The sequence below is a fragment of the Procambarus clarkii genome, chromosome 5 (genome assembly GCF_040958095.1).
Source record: "Procambarus clarkii isolate CNS0578487 chromosome 5, FALCON_Pclarkii_2.0, whole genome shotgun sequence".
NCBI lineage: Eukaryota > Metazoa > Arthropoda > Malacostraca > Decapoda > Cambaridae > Procambarus > Procambarus clarkii.
The window spans coordinates 32,845,687-32,863,672 of NC_091154.1; the positions used below are offsets into that span (position 1 = coordinate 32,845,687).

At 41.8% G+C, this 17,986-nt stretch overlaps 2 protein-coding genes across 11 annotated transcripts in view; both read left to right on the forward strand.

The window, feature by feature from the left end:
* The window catches only part of LOC123762257 (protein ELYS), a 56,205-nt gene extending 47,773 nt beyond the window's left edge, over positions 1–8,432 (forward strand). For 3 of the 4 annotated variants that reach the window (XM_045748669.2, XM_045748659.2, XM_069300828.1), the window contains 4 exons: positions 1,044–1,235; positions 3,323–3,706; positions 4,403–4,475; positions 6,078–8,432. In XM_045748669.2, coding sequence (XP_045604625.2) covers positions 1,044–1,235; positions 3,323–3,706; positions 4,403–4,475; positions 6,078–6,162 — 734 coding nt within the window. In that variant the 3' untranslated portion in view covers positions 6,163–8,432. The remainder of the gene's footprint in view (positions 1–1,043; positions 1,236–3,322; positions 3,707–4,402; positions 4,476–6,077) is intronic. The other variant, XM_045748677.2, reaches the window with a different exon arrangement.
* A 1,781-nt stretch (positions 8,433–10,213) lies between these two features.
* The window catches only part of LOC123762303 (C-type lectin domain family 4 member D), a 118,868-nt gene continuing 111,095 nt past the window's right edge, over positions 10,214–17,986 (forward strand). For 5 of the 7 annotated variants that reach the window (XM_045748789.2, XM_069300794.1, XM_045748760.2 and 2 more), the window contains exon 1: positions 10,214–10,281. The gene's annotated coding sequence lies outside the window, so the exon portion shown is untranslated. Of the gene's footprint in view, positions 10,282–10,374; positions 10,495–10,541; positions 10,805–17,986 lie in introns of those variants that run through there. The other 2 variants (XM_069300786.1, XM_045748742.2) reach the window with 2 other exon arrangements.

Here is a 17,986-nt window from a genome sequence, read left to right on the forward strand (position 1 = left end):
CGGGCGCAGGGATTTTGGAGGTCGAACAGGGTCCTGGCCTCCCATTATTTGGTAAACATTCTTGGTCCTGGCCATTCGTGTATGGCTTTGGGTTGCAGGTTGCAGCCAGTTGTCTCGACTTCGAGTTGAGGAGTCTGTGGCGGCCGCCGCCCGGGTATGTCCCTCTTTTACTTGAGTTATGTACCTCCAGGGAGCCAAAGGGGCTTCCCTCAGACAACCAGCGTTGAATGTAGTAAAACGCCATTTTCTGGGTGAGCCCCAAAGGCTCCCTGGCACCTTCCCTCCAGTTGTCAGATTTGTTTTGCTTTTTGATGCTCGGCCTCCAAACTTGGGTGTGTGAGTAGCCGGCGCATTCAGGGGCTTCCCCTCCTGGGGAGGGGAGGCCTGTGCTGACAAGCGGAGTAGCAGCAGCAGTGGTGTGACGTTATGTTTGTTTGCTTGTTTCCTTGAGAGTTGGGCGAGTTCTGCCTCTGTTAAGTTTTCGGTTGCAATTTTCTTACCAATTGGGGTTTTTGTTATGCCTACCATTCTGGGTGCCTAACCCTGGTCAATGGCAGACAAGGAATACCCCCAACCACAGGGGGGTTTTCCAGAGGCCATTGCTTCCTTGTCTTTCCGAGAGGGCCAGGTTTTGGCTCGTGGTCCCTGGTAGCTTCTTTGACTGATATATTGCATATCAGTCAAATAGCTCCAGGGGCTCACCCAGAAAATGACATTTCATTACATTCAACGCTGGTGTTATCCAATACAGTATACTGATAGAATGTTCGGTATTTTTGTCAAGAAAAATATTCTTAAATACCTGCTCTACACAATTACTTTTTAGGTAACATTTCCCTGGAAAATAACATGCTTGGATGCCAAAAAATTAAATCAAGCTAATGTGAACCTGAGTTTGCATTGTCTGCAAATATCCAAATGTTATTTGAACATCTAAATGGTTAAGTGTAGTATTTTGAGAACTGTTGTTCGGATAAAAGGTGAATGACTTAAAAAAAATTACATTTTGTTTAAATTACTTTTATTTATTTAATTTTGTTCAGCCAATCACCCCGAGGTACAGGAGAGCCCAGAATTAGAATTGAACTTACTTGAGGTTGCTGGCAGGGGTAAGGGAGGGCGACATAGTAGCTTGTCTCGTCTGTCAGTAGGCCAGACAGAAAAGAGAAAGACCCTACTTCCCAGACGCTCCCTGCACACACTCAAGATCCATACAGGCATTTCCAAAGAACAAGGTGGGCTTTTTACTTTTCTTTTTTCTTTTGAACTGCTGTTGTTTTACATACCATGAAATGTGTTTATGATTTGTCCTGTATTTATCCACTGATGGGTGAGGCCTCTCCTAAAGACTGGTAGTTATGAAACTACAGATGGCTGCTGTCTTGGACGAGTTTACATGTTTTGGCAAAGTTCACACCGGTCCAACATTAAAGTGTTTATCTGAATTAGACTGCTGAGTAGCGCAGTGTGTGTGTGTGTATTTTGAACACGCAATCTAGGAGTTTGGTATATAGATACAGTATACTCAAGGCTAACTAAAACACTCTATACAGTAGTGCAATTATTTAGATTATCACATAGCCTCTGCCCAAACAAAATGTACCAAACTCAACATGGGAGATACTTGCAGGCACTCCTCAGTAAGTTTAAATATTTAGATTATGTGTCGTATGTTTTAAAGCTTTTATTAACAGCCCTTTTTTTTTAAGTTGGAGGTTAGATTTAAATGTTCAGGCTATGTTGAGGCTTCAGGCTACATATCTCACCCTGATATGTTCAGGCTGTAAGATATAGAAAGATGCTAATCAGGAAGAAGTATTAAATGCTGTGCCTAATAGAAATTTGAATATATTAATAACATTTGTGTATATTTTCAACATGTTAGATATGATTGATATAAAATAATAATATCAATGTGTTGTCCAAGAATTTTCTATATTTCTTACCTGTTGTGGATGATTATCTGGTTAGTTGAATTCAAAATAATACTCTTAAGAAGTCTTAAAAAATGTAAAATAAAAATAAGTTTCTATTAATACATATTTTTTGTAGTAGGCACAGAAAACCCCCGTAAAAAATATGCTGTTCAGTATATTGTATATACTGTAGTAACAATAATAAAAGGTAAATGACCTCTGGTGCAATTATGGAGACCTATAGCCTCGGAGAAGGAACTAAAGAGCATTTAGAGAACTTGTCGTTTGACTCGGTGTGAGTGTAGTAGCGTGTGAGTATTTGCTTCTCCTATCACCCATTTTTACTATTAATATATAGATAGTGTATGCACTTTATTATACAAGGTTACACAGTTACAGTGGTTACAAAATGTGAACATTTTTTTTTTTTTTTTTTTTTTTTTTTTTTTTTTTTGAGATATATACAAGAGTTGTTACATTCATGTACAGCCACTAGTACGCGAAGCGTTTCGGGCAGGTCCCTGGAATACGATCCCCTGCCGCGAAGAATCGTTTTTTCATCCAAGTACACATTTTACTGTTGCGTTAAACAGAGGCTACAGTTAAGGAATTGCGCCCAGTAAATCCTCCCCGGCCAGGATACGAACCCATGACATAGCGCTCGCGGAACGCCAGGCGAGTGTCTTACCACTACACCACGGAGACTGTTATAAACATTAAGAGGAAGCAAAAGGAAGTTTGTTTCCTAGATTTCTTCAAACATTTTCAATGTAGGGAAGGAACCAATAGAGAATAAAGCTAGGTCTAAATAAATAGTGTAAAAGAATGAATGTTTGGGTGCTAAATGGCACGTTAGTGGAAGTGCACTAAACCAAGTTACATGAAGTTTTTGGATTGTAGATGTTTTTTTGCTGTAGATGCTTGGTTGAAGTGAGGCTGCAGTTATGTAATGTGTAACATACGCTTAATGGATGGGCTCTCATTTTTTAAGTAACTCAATCTTTCCATGTGTTGCTCTATTGCTTAATCTAGAGTGATGCCTCCCCATCATATAAAAATGAGGAAATGGGTAATGGTGGAGATATACAAAGGTACTGGACTGTCAAACTATTATTATATATAGTGTAGCAACTCTGGTATGGTTGTGTTCACTTGGCAGGAAGCTAGACTAGGATTTGCCTGTCAATAAGAGCATTGTGTGTGCATGAGTATTTTACTTCTGTTGAGGTAAGAATGCCCACATTCCATGGTGTTGAAATATTAGCTTTTTATGGTAAGTAATGCCAAAGGCTTTATAAACATCAATAACCCAGTTATACATTAATTTTTTTGGTTATTGTATGTTGCAGAAATCTACATATAGACAAATATTAGCAAATTTATATTACATTGTTTTTATTTTGCAGAAGAATTTTTTGCGGAATTTGAAAAGACCTCAACCAAGAGAACCCGAAAAAATGTCCGCAAGTCTGCTAACACAACAGTATTAACAATTGAATCGAAAATTAAACCGGAAATGGAGGAAAAAGATGCAGAAGAGGGAGGAAAAGATGTGGAAGAGGAAACAAAAGATGTGGAAGAGGAAACGAAAGATAATGTATTTACGGAAACAGAAAATGAAAGTGCAGTTGGTTTAGATGAGGGAATGGTGGAAGACCATAGAGATCGTAAAGACAAAGAAATGACAAAAACAGACAAAGAAGAAAAAGATGAAAGCTTGCAGGCACCTGCGTCACCTCAATTTCAGTTTGCAAAGCCAAAGTGTGTGTCTACCACAAGGAGAGTACGAGGTATGCTAGCCAAAATTCACTACTGTATTTGCAAAATATAACAAGGGAGAGAGAGAGAACGTTTAATAAAAAAAAAAAAAAAAAAAAGTTTACTGATTTCTATCATTATAGTATCTTCAGCAAATTGTGGCCTTTACATTTTTACTGCTATGTAGCTTGCTGCTAACCAATTTATCATAGCTCATCTCTGATGTATTATCAAGTGCCGTATATTGAACAAATTCACATTTGAAGTTATGCATTTTACCTAGTTTTGAAATTTATTAATTTAAGTTATACATTAGGATACTGAAGGCTGTGATAAGGTTCTTTATACCCATAATAATTATTATAGATAAATAGTAGATGTGAGTTATATAGTATTGTGGCTGCTCTAGTGGTTTTTAATTATAACATTTAGCTAACGCCAAGAGGATTTCTGATTTACAGTGGTTCTGGCTCATACATTATATACCAGTATTTCTGCAATGTGTTAAAAGACTTGTTCAAGTGAAGAATTTTTATTTGTACAGGTGTTGGGAAAATGAGCATTGAAAGGTTAAATATGTAAAAGAATGCTTTTAAAATGTTGACAGTTGTTTCTAAGGAAAGTGCTATGCTATTTCATGCATTACAAATAAAACAACACTAAATAGAATTTTTGAAGAAATTGTATGAATATAATAAATTTGTTAATTCATTGCCATTTTCTTGCAGCATTAGAGTACCTTACAAGTGAAGCCGTGAACTTCTTGTTTTCTCCCCCTCAAGCCGCTGGCAGAATAATTAGGTAAGTTGGTTAATATGCTTTTTATTTTAAGGCTTAGATGATATCCACAGGTGTTTACACTAGCTTAAGCATTGAGTGCAGTTATCATCAAAGGTGCCACTGCCTGTGTACAAAAAGAAATCCGACATCTTTGCTTCATGCACATTGGGAAGCACCCGGGTGCAACATACGCACATACGTAACCAATGTAAGGTTCCATATGGTCAGTAGACTTGCTGGGCTACAATTTGCCGACTCCGCTTTAGAGAGAGGACTGGCATATTGGCTTATGGCTTATGTGCTCATTGTTTCACTTTAGTTTACACAGTTTGTGAAATTACTCAAATCCCCACCCCCCAGGATCTGGAACAATGCATGGGGGTTGATATCACACTGAATCTGTTCCCAAAAGCCCACATCAAAAGGATATCATCAGTGGCATTTGCTAAATTGATCAACATAAGACCTACCTTCAGAAACCTGTGTAAGGAATCATTCAGCACCTTGTATACCACCTATGTCAGACCAATCCTGGAGTATGACGTTTCAGCCTGGAGTTCATACCTAGTTAAACACACAACAAAGTTAGAGAGGATTTAGAGGTATGCCACCAGACTTGTCCCAGAGCTGAAAGGTATGAGTTATGAGGAAAGGCTACAGGAATTTTTCCTAATGTCCCTGGAAGAGACAAGAGTTGGGGAGAGACATGATCACCACCTACAAAATTCTAAGGAATTGACAGGGTGGACAAAGATAAATTATTTAACATGGGCAAAACACAAACAATGGGACACAGGTGGAAACTTACTACAGTATTCAAATAAGGTTATCTTTAGATGATTTCGGGGCTTAGCGACCCGCGCCTGACAGCTGAGTGGACAGTGCTTTGGATTCGTAGTCCTGAGGTTCCGGGTATGATCCCTGGTGGAGGCAGAGATAAATGGGCTAAACGTTTCTTTCACCCTGATGCCCCTGACTGCCTGTTTTGTTCCTGGGGGTGTGTAACAAAAAGGAGGCTTGGTCAAGGACCGGGCCGCAGGGACGCTAAGCCCCGAAATCATCTCGAGATAACCTCAAGATAACCCCCACGGCTCGGTCCTCGACCAGGTCTCCTTTTTGTTACACGCCCACCCCCCAGGAAGCTGCCCATAGCAGCTGTCTAACTCCCAGATACCTATTTACTGCTAGATAAACAATGGTGCCCCAGCCACTTGGGCTGGACGGTAGAGCGACGGTCTCGTGTCATGCAGGTCAGTGTTCAATTCCCGACCATCCAAGTTACTGGGGCACCATTCCTTTCCCCGTCTTATGCCAAATCCTTATCCTGACCCCTTCCAAGTGATATGTAGTCGTAATGGCTTGGAGCTTTCTCCTCATAGTTCCCTTCCCTTCTTTATATGTGTGTGTATATATATATTATACTGGGATCATACTCATATTTTCCCTAGGGATACAATGTTGTAATTTACTGACCATTTTTTGTGAGATTGGTCTAATGGTAAGGTTGTAATCAAGGTAATCTTTAGTAATTATTTGTATCAACATATAATCTCCAAGTACAGAAGAGGAATATTGTATACTTTCACTCTGAAAATTATTAATTTGATTATGTATTTATTTTAGACACCATGCCAAGATTGAAGAAGAGACCAGAGCCATCTCAAGTGAATCAGAAGTAGACAGTGAGACAGTGGGAAACCTTCATTAAAAAATATGATTAATGAGCATCTTCCACTTCATTTTGTTTTGAGACGAATCATGTAAAGCTTGCGAGTACACAAATAAACGGGTAAAATGTCTTGATAAATTGTTCTGCTATGAATATATGTTAGATCATTGTATGATGAATAACTCGAGGCCCCTTTTGACTTAGTAAGTGTATACAGGGAGGTTTTATAGTATATCTTGAACATGATTTAATAGTGAAGCTTAGAAGAGAGAAGTTGATAGGTAAAGAAGGAAAATTAATACTTTTGTGTTTTCTTAGATTTTTTGAGAACGTTTTTGTTGTGGTAAATATAGCATGTGAACCGTAGGTGATTGATAGATAAGAATAGACAACAGTTAAGTTTGAAATATATTTGTCTTTGGGTAAATGAAATATATTTTTGTAAACTAATATCTTTTATTAAGAAATATTGTTTTGTTGCTGCAAAATTGTATAATTAAACAAATTGTAATCTCATTAAGGCAAGTTTTCAAAGTTATCGATTGGCAAGAATGATGCTTGTGGGAGCTGTTGGTTGCATTATTAAAGAGATGCTGACCATTAGCTTTGTGTTTTTACAATCTTAATTAGTAAAATTGACCTGCATTAAAGTTACATTGTACTGTATGTTGAAATACAGTACTCACACTAAAACAAGTTTAGGGATCTGTGTGATGTGTGTGGTTGTCAGAACTTAATGCTCTGAAAGGCTGTTATATTCTTGATTAAATACAGCTGATGTCTTCTAAATTTGTTATTGTTTGTGTGATGCTGCATCTCCTACTAATCCAGTTGTTTGAAACATGTGCTATTTTGTTGACCTCTTCTACTAATGGGGTTAAACCTAACAAGGCTGTGATACATAGAATATTTTCCACATGCTTTACTCTAATAATTGGATATAAGGGATAGATTATACATTTTGCTTGTCTGGGTGTTAACTTCTCAATACTAGCCCGGAGGAATATTATTGGCTTTCCTTATGCAGACCCCTTTCAGTAGTTCATTATTGACATGTATTGTGAGAGACAGCACATGAAATACCTGCAGGTGTGGTGAAGTCTCCTGGGTAGGTAAGTTATTGGGCAAATTACTGAAAGTTATGCTTAAATATATGAATTTTTTTGTATTTTTTAAACAATTCTGGTAATGAATATTTATATTTTACTTGATATCACAGGATCCCCTGAATTATTGGATATATATTAAATAAATAAATATAAGTTCACAGTTCTGAATGGCCGTGATGGCAAATACCTGCATTTGGTGGGGAAATGGAGGGACCTGAAGTACAGTACTATAATTATATCTGGAAGGGAGTTATTTTTACATATTAGTGGGACAGTGTACTTGGGGAGGGTGGAGGTTAGGGTAGCTGAATGGCAATAATTATATTTATTGGAGGATATGATAAATAGAATTTTATATATTAGTTTGACAGGTTGCCTGTAGGGTCAGGGATATATGTAATCTTGCTCATTAACTCTTGGTAAGAGGTTTATTGAACCATTTACCAAGGTAATTGAGTCGAAAATGCATCAGCCTAATATGTATTGTACAGTAGTGTATTGTACATATGTTTGACAGTTTCTGGTATCCTCTGAAAACATTGTGGTTGAATAGTAGGATTTTCATGAAGATTTGGAGTGTGCTTTTGTTTATTTATACAGAGTATAAAGTTTTCTGGACCAGGAGGATTGGGGTCATGTAACTGTAAATTACTTTTTAATATTACTGTAATTCTATTACTCTGTTTACCTAGATTTATAATTCTGAATTAAAGCTCATACAGTCCAGTAGAATGGGCAGGTGCATAATGATTTACTTTAGGCTCTTATGTTTATAGTGTACATAAATGTACTTTAGTACACCTTCGTGTAGTTTACTCATATCTGACTTAAGAAAACGTAGGATAAGGAAATAGCTAAATTCTCTTCAGGTGCATTAAAATGTTTTATTACATGATGTAGAGGATGCTGTAAGCATTGTTTGTTGTGAAAGATTTTAAAGTGAGAGGCAGTAGTTTCCACCTTGACCAGTGTTGGTTCACTTGGATATAGATATACTGTACTGTATTGCATTAAATACTTAATTATGCAGAGAATGTATATTCTCTTGAATTCCTCCACCTCTTTTTGAAACAAACCAGTGGATGCTGTTGTAATTTTTATACTGTACTGTGTATGTGAACATTTGCAGATGATTACAACTTTTTATTTTATTTTGTTAGGATGTACAGTATATGATTTTTAAAATAAAGATGAGCTTCATTACAATTTTTAATTATATTCCATCTGCTTAAAGTGTGTGTGTAATTACCTAAGTGTAGTTACAGGATGAGAGCTACGTTCGTGGTGTTCCGTCTTCCCAGTACTGGCGTATAATGTTTTGAAACTACTGACGGTTTTGGCCTTCACCACCTTCTTAACTTGTTCCAACCTTCTACCACTCTGTTTGCATTTTTAATCCAAAAACTCTTGACCCCTGAAGGATTCAAACCTGATCAGCCAGGGCCTCTATGCCCCAGCAGTCCGGTACTGTAGCCACTCTGTCAGCAAATGCCCATAAAGTATTGGATTTATAATTGTCTAACCTATCCAATGTCAGAAATTCATCTTCCTAATAAAGTAGATTATTAATGTTAGAAAAGAAGTAATCTGGAAAGTAATATTTGAAAATACAAAAATCGTTCAGCCTGTTGGGCAAATTGGACCTTGCATACTAGGCCAAGTGGTGTGGTTGTGGCTATTAGTCACCACACGTGCATGCATGTACGTATGTGGAAGCCATTTCCATCCATAACTTTAAGGCCAGTTCGACAAAGAATTTGACAATAGTAAAACTGAAACTCAACAGGTACAAGGTAGGGAAGTTGTAAGGAGCTACACCTCAATCCCCTGTAGACACTGATAGGTAATTTTCTCGAGTTCTACTCGAGGGCCACTAACACTAGTGCCCTCGACGAGGACAGGAACAGGTAAGTAAGTACACACGCGCGCACACTCCACACACCAAACCCCCGTCCCCTCCCCTCCCCCCTTTCCCAATCCTCCCTCCACAAGTGTAAAGGAAAAAATACTTTAGATATTTTGTTTCATTTTGCCCCGAGGGGCGAGTTTATTGGGCAGCGCCACTCATCCTGCGAGTGGTCGTACCGCCATAACAGCATCTACAACACTCCCCAATAGGAAGAAAACCGCTGGGTTGTTTATCCTGCACTTGTACCCAGACACAGCTGGGACTTGCTTAACTGTCTCAAGTGAACAGCTTATCAAACAAGAAGATGAACATTCGTCAACCTTTAAAATCTTACGTTATCTTGCGGGTGCAAAATAGGGAAATCTTGTTAATAACAGTATCTGTTTGGCAAATGGTATTTTCCCAACTCAAACAATGTGGGGGGTTTATTGCCTGAAACACTGCGTGTTAGTGGCATTGCAAGAGTGTGTACCTTCTTGTATATAAATAAGTATATAAATTTATTAGGTTTATTAAGAACTCAGTTATAGTAATGTAATGTAGGCGTAAGGAGTGTAGTGGAGAGACGGGTCGGGAGAACTGCCACAAGTTAACGTCTTAAATCTTCCTTCACCCAGTCGTCGAAGTTGCCAAGTGTCGTCTTAAAAAATCCAAAAGTCCCAATTTGTATTTAGCTTTGATTTTATATTTACATTCTAATTTTTATTTGTATATTTTAAATGTAAAGGCCCACTGTTATAATTATTACAGTATACATACATATATGTAAAAGAGTAGCGAGATAGTAGCTACTGTTATCGAATATGCGATAAATTCAGATTAGGGGTTGCCAGATTTATTGTGTTTTTCGCTATATATTTATCTACTTTTAACTGGCATTGTATCGTTTCTGTAGTTTTTTTAGTTTTGTTCAGTTATTATGAACGCCATGTCCATCCTGTCGATACTGTAATTATATTACTTGCACAGCACTGCTGCCATTAATCCAACCGCATATTCAGTGTAGACTACCATACTCAAGGATCCTGGTAAACTTACTTTTACTTATTTTTATTTTTACTTTACTGCTACACAGCATTAGTGTGATATAACGAGAGTTCACCTTCACTGACTTGCCGCAGCACCGACTATACTATAGAGGTAAAATTAGAGTAAAACGAAGCCAGATTCATCCTTGTACAGACGTCGCCGGTCCTTGCAATACACCAGCTCGCCTTCAAGGTCATTAAATGTCCAGTGCTTACCTATCAGTGACTGGGGCAGTGAGCGTCCCCGCGGCCCGGTCCTCGACCAGGCCTCCTTTTTGTTACACACCCCCCAGGAAGCAGCCCGTAGCAGCTGTCAAACTCCCAGGTACTTACTTACTGCTGGTGAACAGGTACATCAGGGTGAAAGAAACTGCCCATTTGTTTCCGCCTCCAGCGGGAATTGAACACGGAACATCAGGACTACGAATCCCGAGCGCTGTCCACTTAGCTGTCAGCCCCCTTGTGGCGCTGGGAACTGTAGTGCATTACAGCATACAGTTGAATAAGCCTGTTCTCGCCGGTGTTCCCAACGTCAAGAAACTGTCGTCCTAAAGGGCCCTAACCTAACCAACCAGAGGACCCACGACCAGCAAACGGGACACGTTTGTCATTTCGGCAGCCGCTACTATTGTCGTGTACGTCGGTTTTGGTCTTGGGTAAAGTATACGTCAAAATGCGACGTGTTATAAAGAGGACAGGTTGGTTTAATATAGCATTTGAACATTTAATAAGAGATGTACATGATCTACCCTTAATTGATTTAGATCAATATATATTTCTATTGTATACCGAGGAATAGAAATATAAGATAATATATAAACAGACGGATCAGTTGATAAAATCACGGCGGCCTTGACCAGCAACTCTCCCAATGTTGCGCACTCTCAGCTCATCGGGGCAGGTTGCTTATATTTGTTTTGTTACCCTGCTTCCCCCTCCCCCGTCTGTGTCTGTATGTGTGTCTCTCTCTCTCAACTAAGGCTCATGTTGAATCTGTAAGCTAAAACTATTATCATACATCAGTTCAGATAAAGACTGACTATATAGAAACATTTAATGAGCTTATTTTAGTATCTCAACCACTAGACAAGGGTTAATCAAACGCCTGTCAACAGTATAATAAGTATATTGTTAAATATGTCGGTGCCCAGGTAGGGAACGAGAGACATCGACAGTATGGTGATGCTTTCCAGGCGAGAGTTGTCTGGCCGGCTCCTCTGACTCACGTTGTGTTGGGGGAGGCGACAGATGGCACTTTCGTGCTCTTCCTCCCTCTCTGTAAGACGAGGTAGCAGAGTTCAGGAGTCGGAAGGGACAAAGGCGGCCCATGCAGGTTGTGCAACCCTCGTCGTGGTCGGCTGTGTCTGAGGATTCGGATATGATACTTTCGGTGAAAAGAAAGTGGTGGACAATTTTCCCGGAGGGTCCGCCGATGGTGCAGGCGGAACTCGTTGTGAGTAAAAGAACACTTGAGAAGCAGCTAGGACAGGCAGGGTTAGAGTGGCGTTGAAAGCTTAGCTTTCGTACACTAAATCGAGATAACCACCAGAACAACCTAACAGTCGATAGTGATGGTCTTTGGCGTTCTCGACAGCACCCGCAAAAGCCGCTCATAAGGTCAATAAGACTAGCAGACCTTTAGATGTTATCACTACTAGGCTCAGGCTCGGTTACAAGTACCTCTAGGAGTTTGCATCAACTGTTGATATAGACTTGTGTAATGTATACTCTGTCAGCAGAACTATTTACATAATTTGCGACATTATATTATAGAATGCGAAAAGTCGCGGAATTCAGAGATCAATGGTGTTAAAGAAAAGTTCAAGTACTTCATTCATAATGATGTACTGCGAAGGATCTTAGACAAATATCAAAATTTTGCTTACTGTAGGTGCAGCCTGCACATGACTGTAAAGCTGCCACCCAGTTGGGTGGGTGTGGAGCAAGACCACTGCGTGACTCACCATAGATGTAAACTGCCTTGTATACAGACTGTAGTGGGTCTCGTCTTGAATCACTGTATGTATGTGTGTGTGTGTATATATATATATATATATATATATATATATATATATATATATATATATATATATATATATATATATATATATATATATATATATATATATAACTGAAAACTCACACCCCAGAAGTGACTCGAACCCATACTCCCAGATGCACAGAACTGGTATGTACAAGACGCCTTAATCCACTTGACCATCACGACCGGACATAATGAGGTGATAGCCGAGGCTATTTGAACCACCCCACCGCCGGCACTCGGATAGTAATCTTGGGCATAGCATTTTACCAAATCACCTCATTCTTTGGGGCACACGTGAGGAACACAAATGCGAACAAGCCTGAATGGTCCCCAGGACAATATGCAACTGAAAACTCACACCCCAGAAGTGACTCGAACCCATACTCCCAGATGCACAGAACTGGTATGTACAAGACGCCTTAATCCACTTGACCATCACGACCGGACATAATGAGGTGATAGCCGAGGCTATTTGAACCACCCCACCGCCGGCACTCGGATAGTAATCTTGGGCATAGCATTTTACCAAATCACCTCATTCTTTGGGGCACACGTGAGGAACACAAATGCGAACAAGCCTGAATGGTCCCCAGGACAATATGCAACTGATCGCATTTGTTCGCATTTGTGTTCCTCACGTGTGCCCCAAAGAATGAGGTGATTTGGTAAAATGCTATGCCCAAGATTACTATCCGAGTGCCGGCGGTGGGGTGGTTCAAATAGCCTCGGCTATCACCTCATTATGTCCGGTCGTGATGGTCAAGTGGATTAAGGCGTCTTGTACATACCAGTTCTGTGCATCTGGGAGTATGGGTTCGAGTCACTTCTGGGGTGTGAGTTTTCAGTTGCATATTGTCCTGGGGACCATTCAGGCTTGTTCGCATTTGTGTTCCTCACGTGTGCCCCAAAGAATGAGGTGATTTGGTAAAATGCTATGCCCAAGATTACTATCCGAGTGCCGGCGGTGGGGTGGTTCAAATAGCCTCGGCTATCACCTCATTATGTCCGGTCGTGATGGTCAAGTGGATTAAGGCGTCTTGTACATACCAGTTCTGTGCATCTGGGAGTATGGGTTCGAGTCACTTCTGGGGTGTGAGTTTTCAGTTGCATATTGTCCTGGGGACCATTCAGGCTTGTTCGCATATATATATATATATATATATATATATATATATATATATATATATATATATATATATATATATATATATGTGTCGTACCTAGTAGCCAGAACGCACTTCTCAGCCTACTATGCAAGGCTCAATTTGCCTAATAAGCCAAGTTTTCATGAATTAATTGTTTTTCGACTACCTAACCTACCTAACCAAACCTAACCTAACTTTTTCGGCTACCTAACCTAACCTAACCTATAAAGATAGGTTAGGTTAGGTTAGGTAGGGTTGGTTAGGTTCTGTCATATATCTACGTTAATTTTAACTCCAATAAAAAAAAATTGACCTCATACATAATGAAATGGGTAGCTTTATCATTTCATAAGAAAAAAATTAGAGAAAATATATTAATTCAGGAAAACTTGGCTTATTAGGCAAATTGGGCCTTGCATAGTAAGGCCGAGAAGTGCGTTCTGGCTACTAGGTACGACATATATATATATATATATATATATATATATATATATATATATATATATATATATATATATATATATATATATAATATAAATAATAACCCATTATTCTGAAAACATAAGGACACGTCGATGGAATATTACAAGAGGATAGTGGACCCCCATACCTACATGTATGTGGACAGTCACAAGACTGTCACTTGCTTAGCTAAACGAACTCTGGGGTTTAGTTCCTGAACCCATTATGTGCCTCTGTAACCCTTTCCACTACCGTCCACGTGATGGGTATGGGGTGTATAATAAATGACTTAGTGTAAGCGGCTGACACAGCATAGTCAACCCTAATAAACGCTAGGCTAGTGGAGAGAACGTTCTGGGGAATGTAGATCGGTGCCGGGGCTATGTAGCGCCAATTTGCGACTTCGGCCTTACGCAGTCGGTCCGTGAAGGCTGATTTAAATTAAATTTCTTTATTATGCTTGCCCGACGTGCTGTCACCAACTCGACGCCATAAGCGTCCACCACAGGAACATGAAGCATTTCACACAACACGAGCGCCACCTCAGGGTACCCAGCTTGGTCAGAAGAGGCCCACGGACTGAGCCCCGCACTACAGGGGGAAGTGGGACTCCCATCTTGAAATCCACGGCAGCACTACCAGGCGGGCAGAGACGCACACGCCCCCAGCTGGTCAAACTGGCAAACACCCACCAACTGCCGAAGAGGTCAGGAAACACGTCCATACCCCACAGCAGCTAGGGCGCAACTCTATTAATGCCAGGTGTTAAGATGTCGCCAGGTAAAGTCTACCGATGTTCAGTGCAGACACCGCCCAGGTGAAGTGCAGACACCGCCCGGGTGAAGTGCAGACACCGCCCAGGTGAAGTGCAGACACCGCCCGGGTGAAGTGCAGACACCGCCCAGGTGAAGTGCAGACACCGCCCGGGTGAAGTGCAGACACCACCCGGGTGAAGTGCAGACACCTCCCGGGTGAAGTGCAGACACCACCCGGGTGAAGTGCAGACACCACCCGGGTGAAGTGCAGACACCACCCGGGTGAAGTGCAGACACCTCCCGGGTGAAGTGCAGACACCACCCGGGTGAAGTGCAGACACCACCCGGGTGAAGTGTAGACACCGCTAAAGGATCAATATCATAGAATAAACAGTGGAAATATTGTGGATGAATTAAACGTTATTAACGCAGCCACTATATTTGCTCAACTATTATATGAGATCCAGTATAGCTAAGGAACCGTGCAATTACAACATAAGACTTTTAATCACTGGTATTGATAAAGGCTAGCTCGACCTGCTTCTTAAAAGATTGTTTAACTCTAATAGCGCTAATTCTTAGCGTGAAAAATTCCCATAGATATCCAAAAATATATGTATGTTAATCCCCACAATAACATTAGGTGGATATGCATAAACGAAAGAATTCAAAATGCAAATATATTAGATTCGTAGAGTCACATTTCGGATTAAATGAATAATGAATAACCAAGATGCATAATAACCTTCCGATAGTTAAATTAATATTGAGTTATATATATACAAATAACTATCAACAGCGGATGCCGTGTTGATTAAAATAAATATAAATTAATTTCGTACAAAATCTTGAGGGGATACAGAGGACGCGGGACGCCTCCAGCTCCAGTGCGCGGGAGGACCAGCAGGCGGGCGGGTGAGGGCGCTGCTGCTGCTCCCACCTGCAGTCAAATGATTTTCCGAAATACTCGCACCGTCACTTGAAGACAACTTAAAGCCCGTGTTTGACTATGCACCCAACCCCAGTAACACTCAAGGCTCCGCGTCAGCCTTCAAAACTACCAGGAGTTAAGTAGAGAGAGATTAGTGTAATTGCCCAATGACTATTTTTTGCTATAATGAGAATGTCACAATAATGAGCGGAGAAATCATTAGCGGGGTAACGCCTCATAAATAAGTTATTAGAGTACTTATTATTTTTACTTTTGTCATTTATAAATTGATGTGGGAATTGGGGGTGATGCGTCAGTAGCCTTTGTTAGAGTGTTTAGCAGTCCACTGTTAAAAGCCAGACATTTGTCGTCTATCAAGACTGTAACTTGGTTAGTCTTGATCTTTAGACCATGATCTATCTTGGGGTTCAGTCCTGAGTTCATTAGTGCATGTAATATTGTCCAGTACCATCCACAGGATGGGTATGGGGTCCACTACCGCCCACAGGATGGGTATGGGGTCCACTACCGCCCACAGGATGGGTATGGGGTCCACTACCGCCCACAGGATAGGTATGGGGTCCACTACCGCCCACAGGATCGGTATGGGGTCCACTACCGCCCACAGGGTGGGTATGGGGTCCACTACCGCCCACAGGGTGGGTATGAGGGGTCCACTACCACAAACAGGTTGGGTATGAGGGGTCCACTACCACAAACAGGTTGGGTATGAGGGGTCCACTACCACAAACAGATTGGGTATGAGGGGTCCACTACCACAAACAGGTTGGGTATGAGGGGTCCACTACCACAAACAGGTTGGGTATGAGGGGTCCACTACCACAAACAGGTTGGGTATGAGGGGTCCACTACCACAAACAGGTTGGGTATGAGGGGTCCACTACCACAAACAGGTTGGGTATGAGGGGTCCACTACCACAAACAGGTTGGGTATGAGGGGTCCACTACCACAAACAGGTTGGGTATGAGGGGTCCACTACCACAAACAGGTTGGGTATGAGGGGTCCACTACCACAAACAGGTTGGGTATGAGGGGTCCACTACCACAAACAGGTTGGGTATGAGGGGTCCACTACCACAAACAGGTTGGGTATGAGGGGTCCACTACCACAAACAGGTTGGGTATGGGGGGTCCACTACCACAAACAGGTTGGGTATGGGGTCCACTACCACAAACAGGTTGGGTATGAGGGGTCCACTACCACAAACAGGTTGGGTATGGGGGGTCCACTACCACAAACAGGTTGGGTATGGGGGGTCCACTACCACAAACAGGTTGGGTATGAGGGGTCCACTACCACAAACAGGTTGGGTATGAGGGGTACACTACCACAAACAGGTTGGGTATGGGGGGTCCACTACCACAAACAGGTTGGGTATGGGGGGTCCACTACCACAAACAGGTTGGGTATGGGGGGTCCACTACCACAAACAGGTTGGGTATGAGGGGTCCACTACCACAAACAGGTTGGGTATGGGGGGTCCACTACCACAAACAGGTTGGGTATGAGGGGTCCACTACCACAAACAGGTTGGGTATGAGGGGTCCACTACCACAAACAGGTTGGGTATGGGGGGTCCACTACCACAAACAGGTTGGGTGTGGGGGGTCCACTACCACAAACAGGTTGGGTATGAGGGGTCCACTACCACAAACAGGTTGGGTATGAGGGGTCCACTACCACAAACAGGTTGGGTATGGGGGGTCCACTACCACAAACAGGTTGGGTATGGGGGGTCCACTACCACAAACAGGTTGGGTATGAGGGGTCCACTACCACAAACAGGTTGGGTATGAGGGGTCCACTACCACAAACAGGTTGGGTATGGGGGGTCCACTACCACAAACAGGTTGGGTATGGGGGGTCCACTACCACAAACAGGTTGGGTATGGGGGGTCCACTACCACAAACAGGTTGGGTATGGGGGGTCCACTACCACAAACAGGTTGGGTATGAGGGGTCCACTACCACAAACAGGTTGGGTATGGGGGGTCCACTACCACAAACAGGTTGGGTATGGGGGGGGTCCACTACCACAAACAGGTTGGGTACGGGGTCCACTACCACAAACAGGTTGGGTATGGGGGGTCCACTACCACAAACAGGTTGGGTACGGGGGTCCACTACCACAAACAGGTTGGGTATGGGGGGTCCACTACCACAAACAGGTTGGGTACGGGGGTCCACTACCACAAACAGGTTGGGTATGGGGGTCCACTACCACAAACAGGTTGGGTACGGGGGTCCACTACCACAAACAGGTTGGGTATGGGGGTCCACTACCACAAACAGGTTGGGTATGAGGGGTCCACTACCACAAACAGGTTGGGTATGAGGGGTCCACTACCACAAACAGGTTGGGTATGAGGGGTCCACTACCACAAACAGGTTGGGTATGAGGGGTCCACTACCACAAACAGGTTGGGTATGAGGGGTCCACTACCACAAACAGGTTGG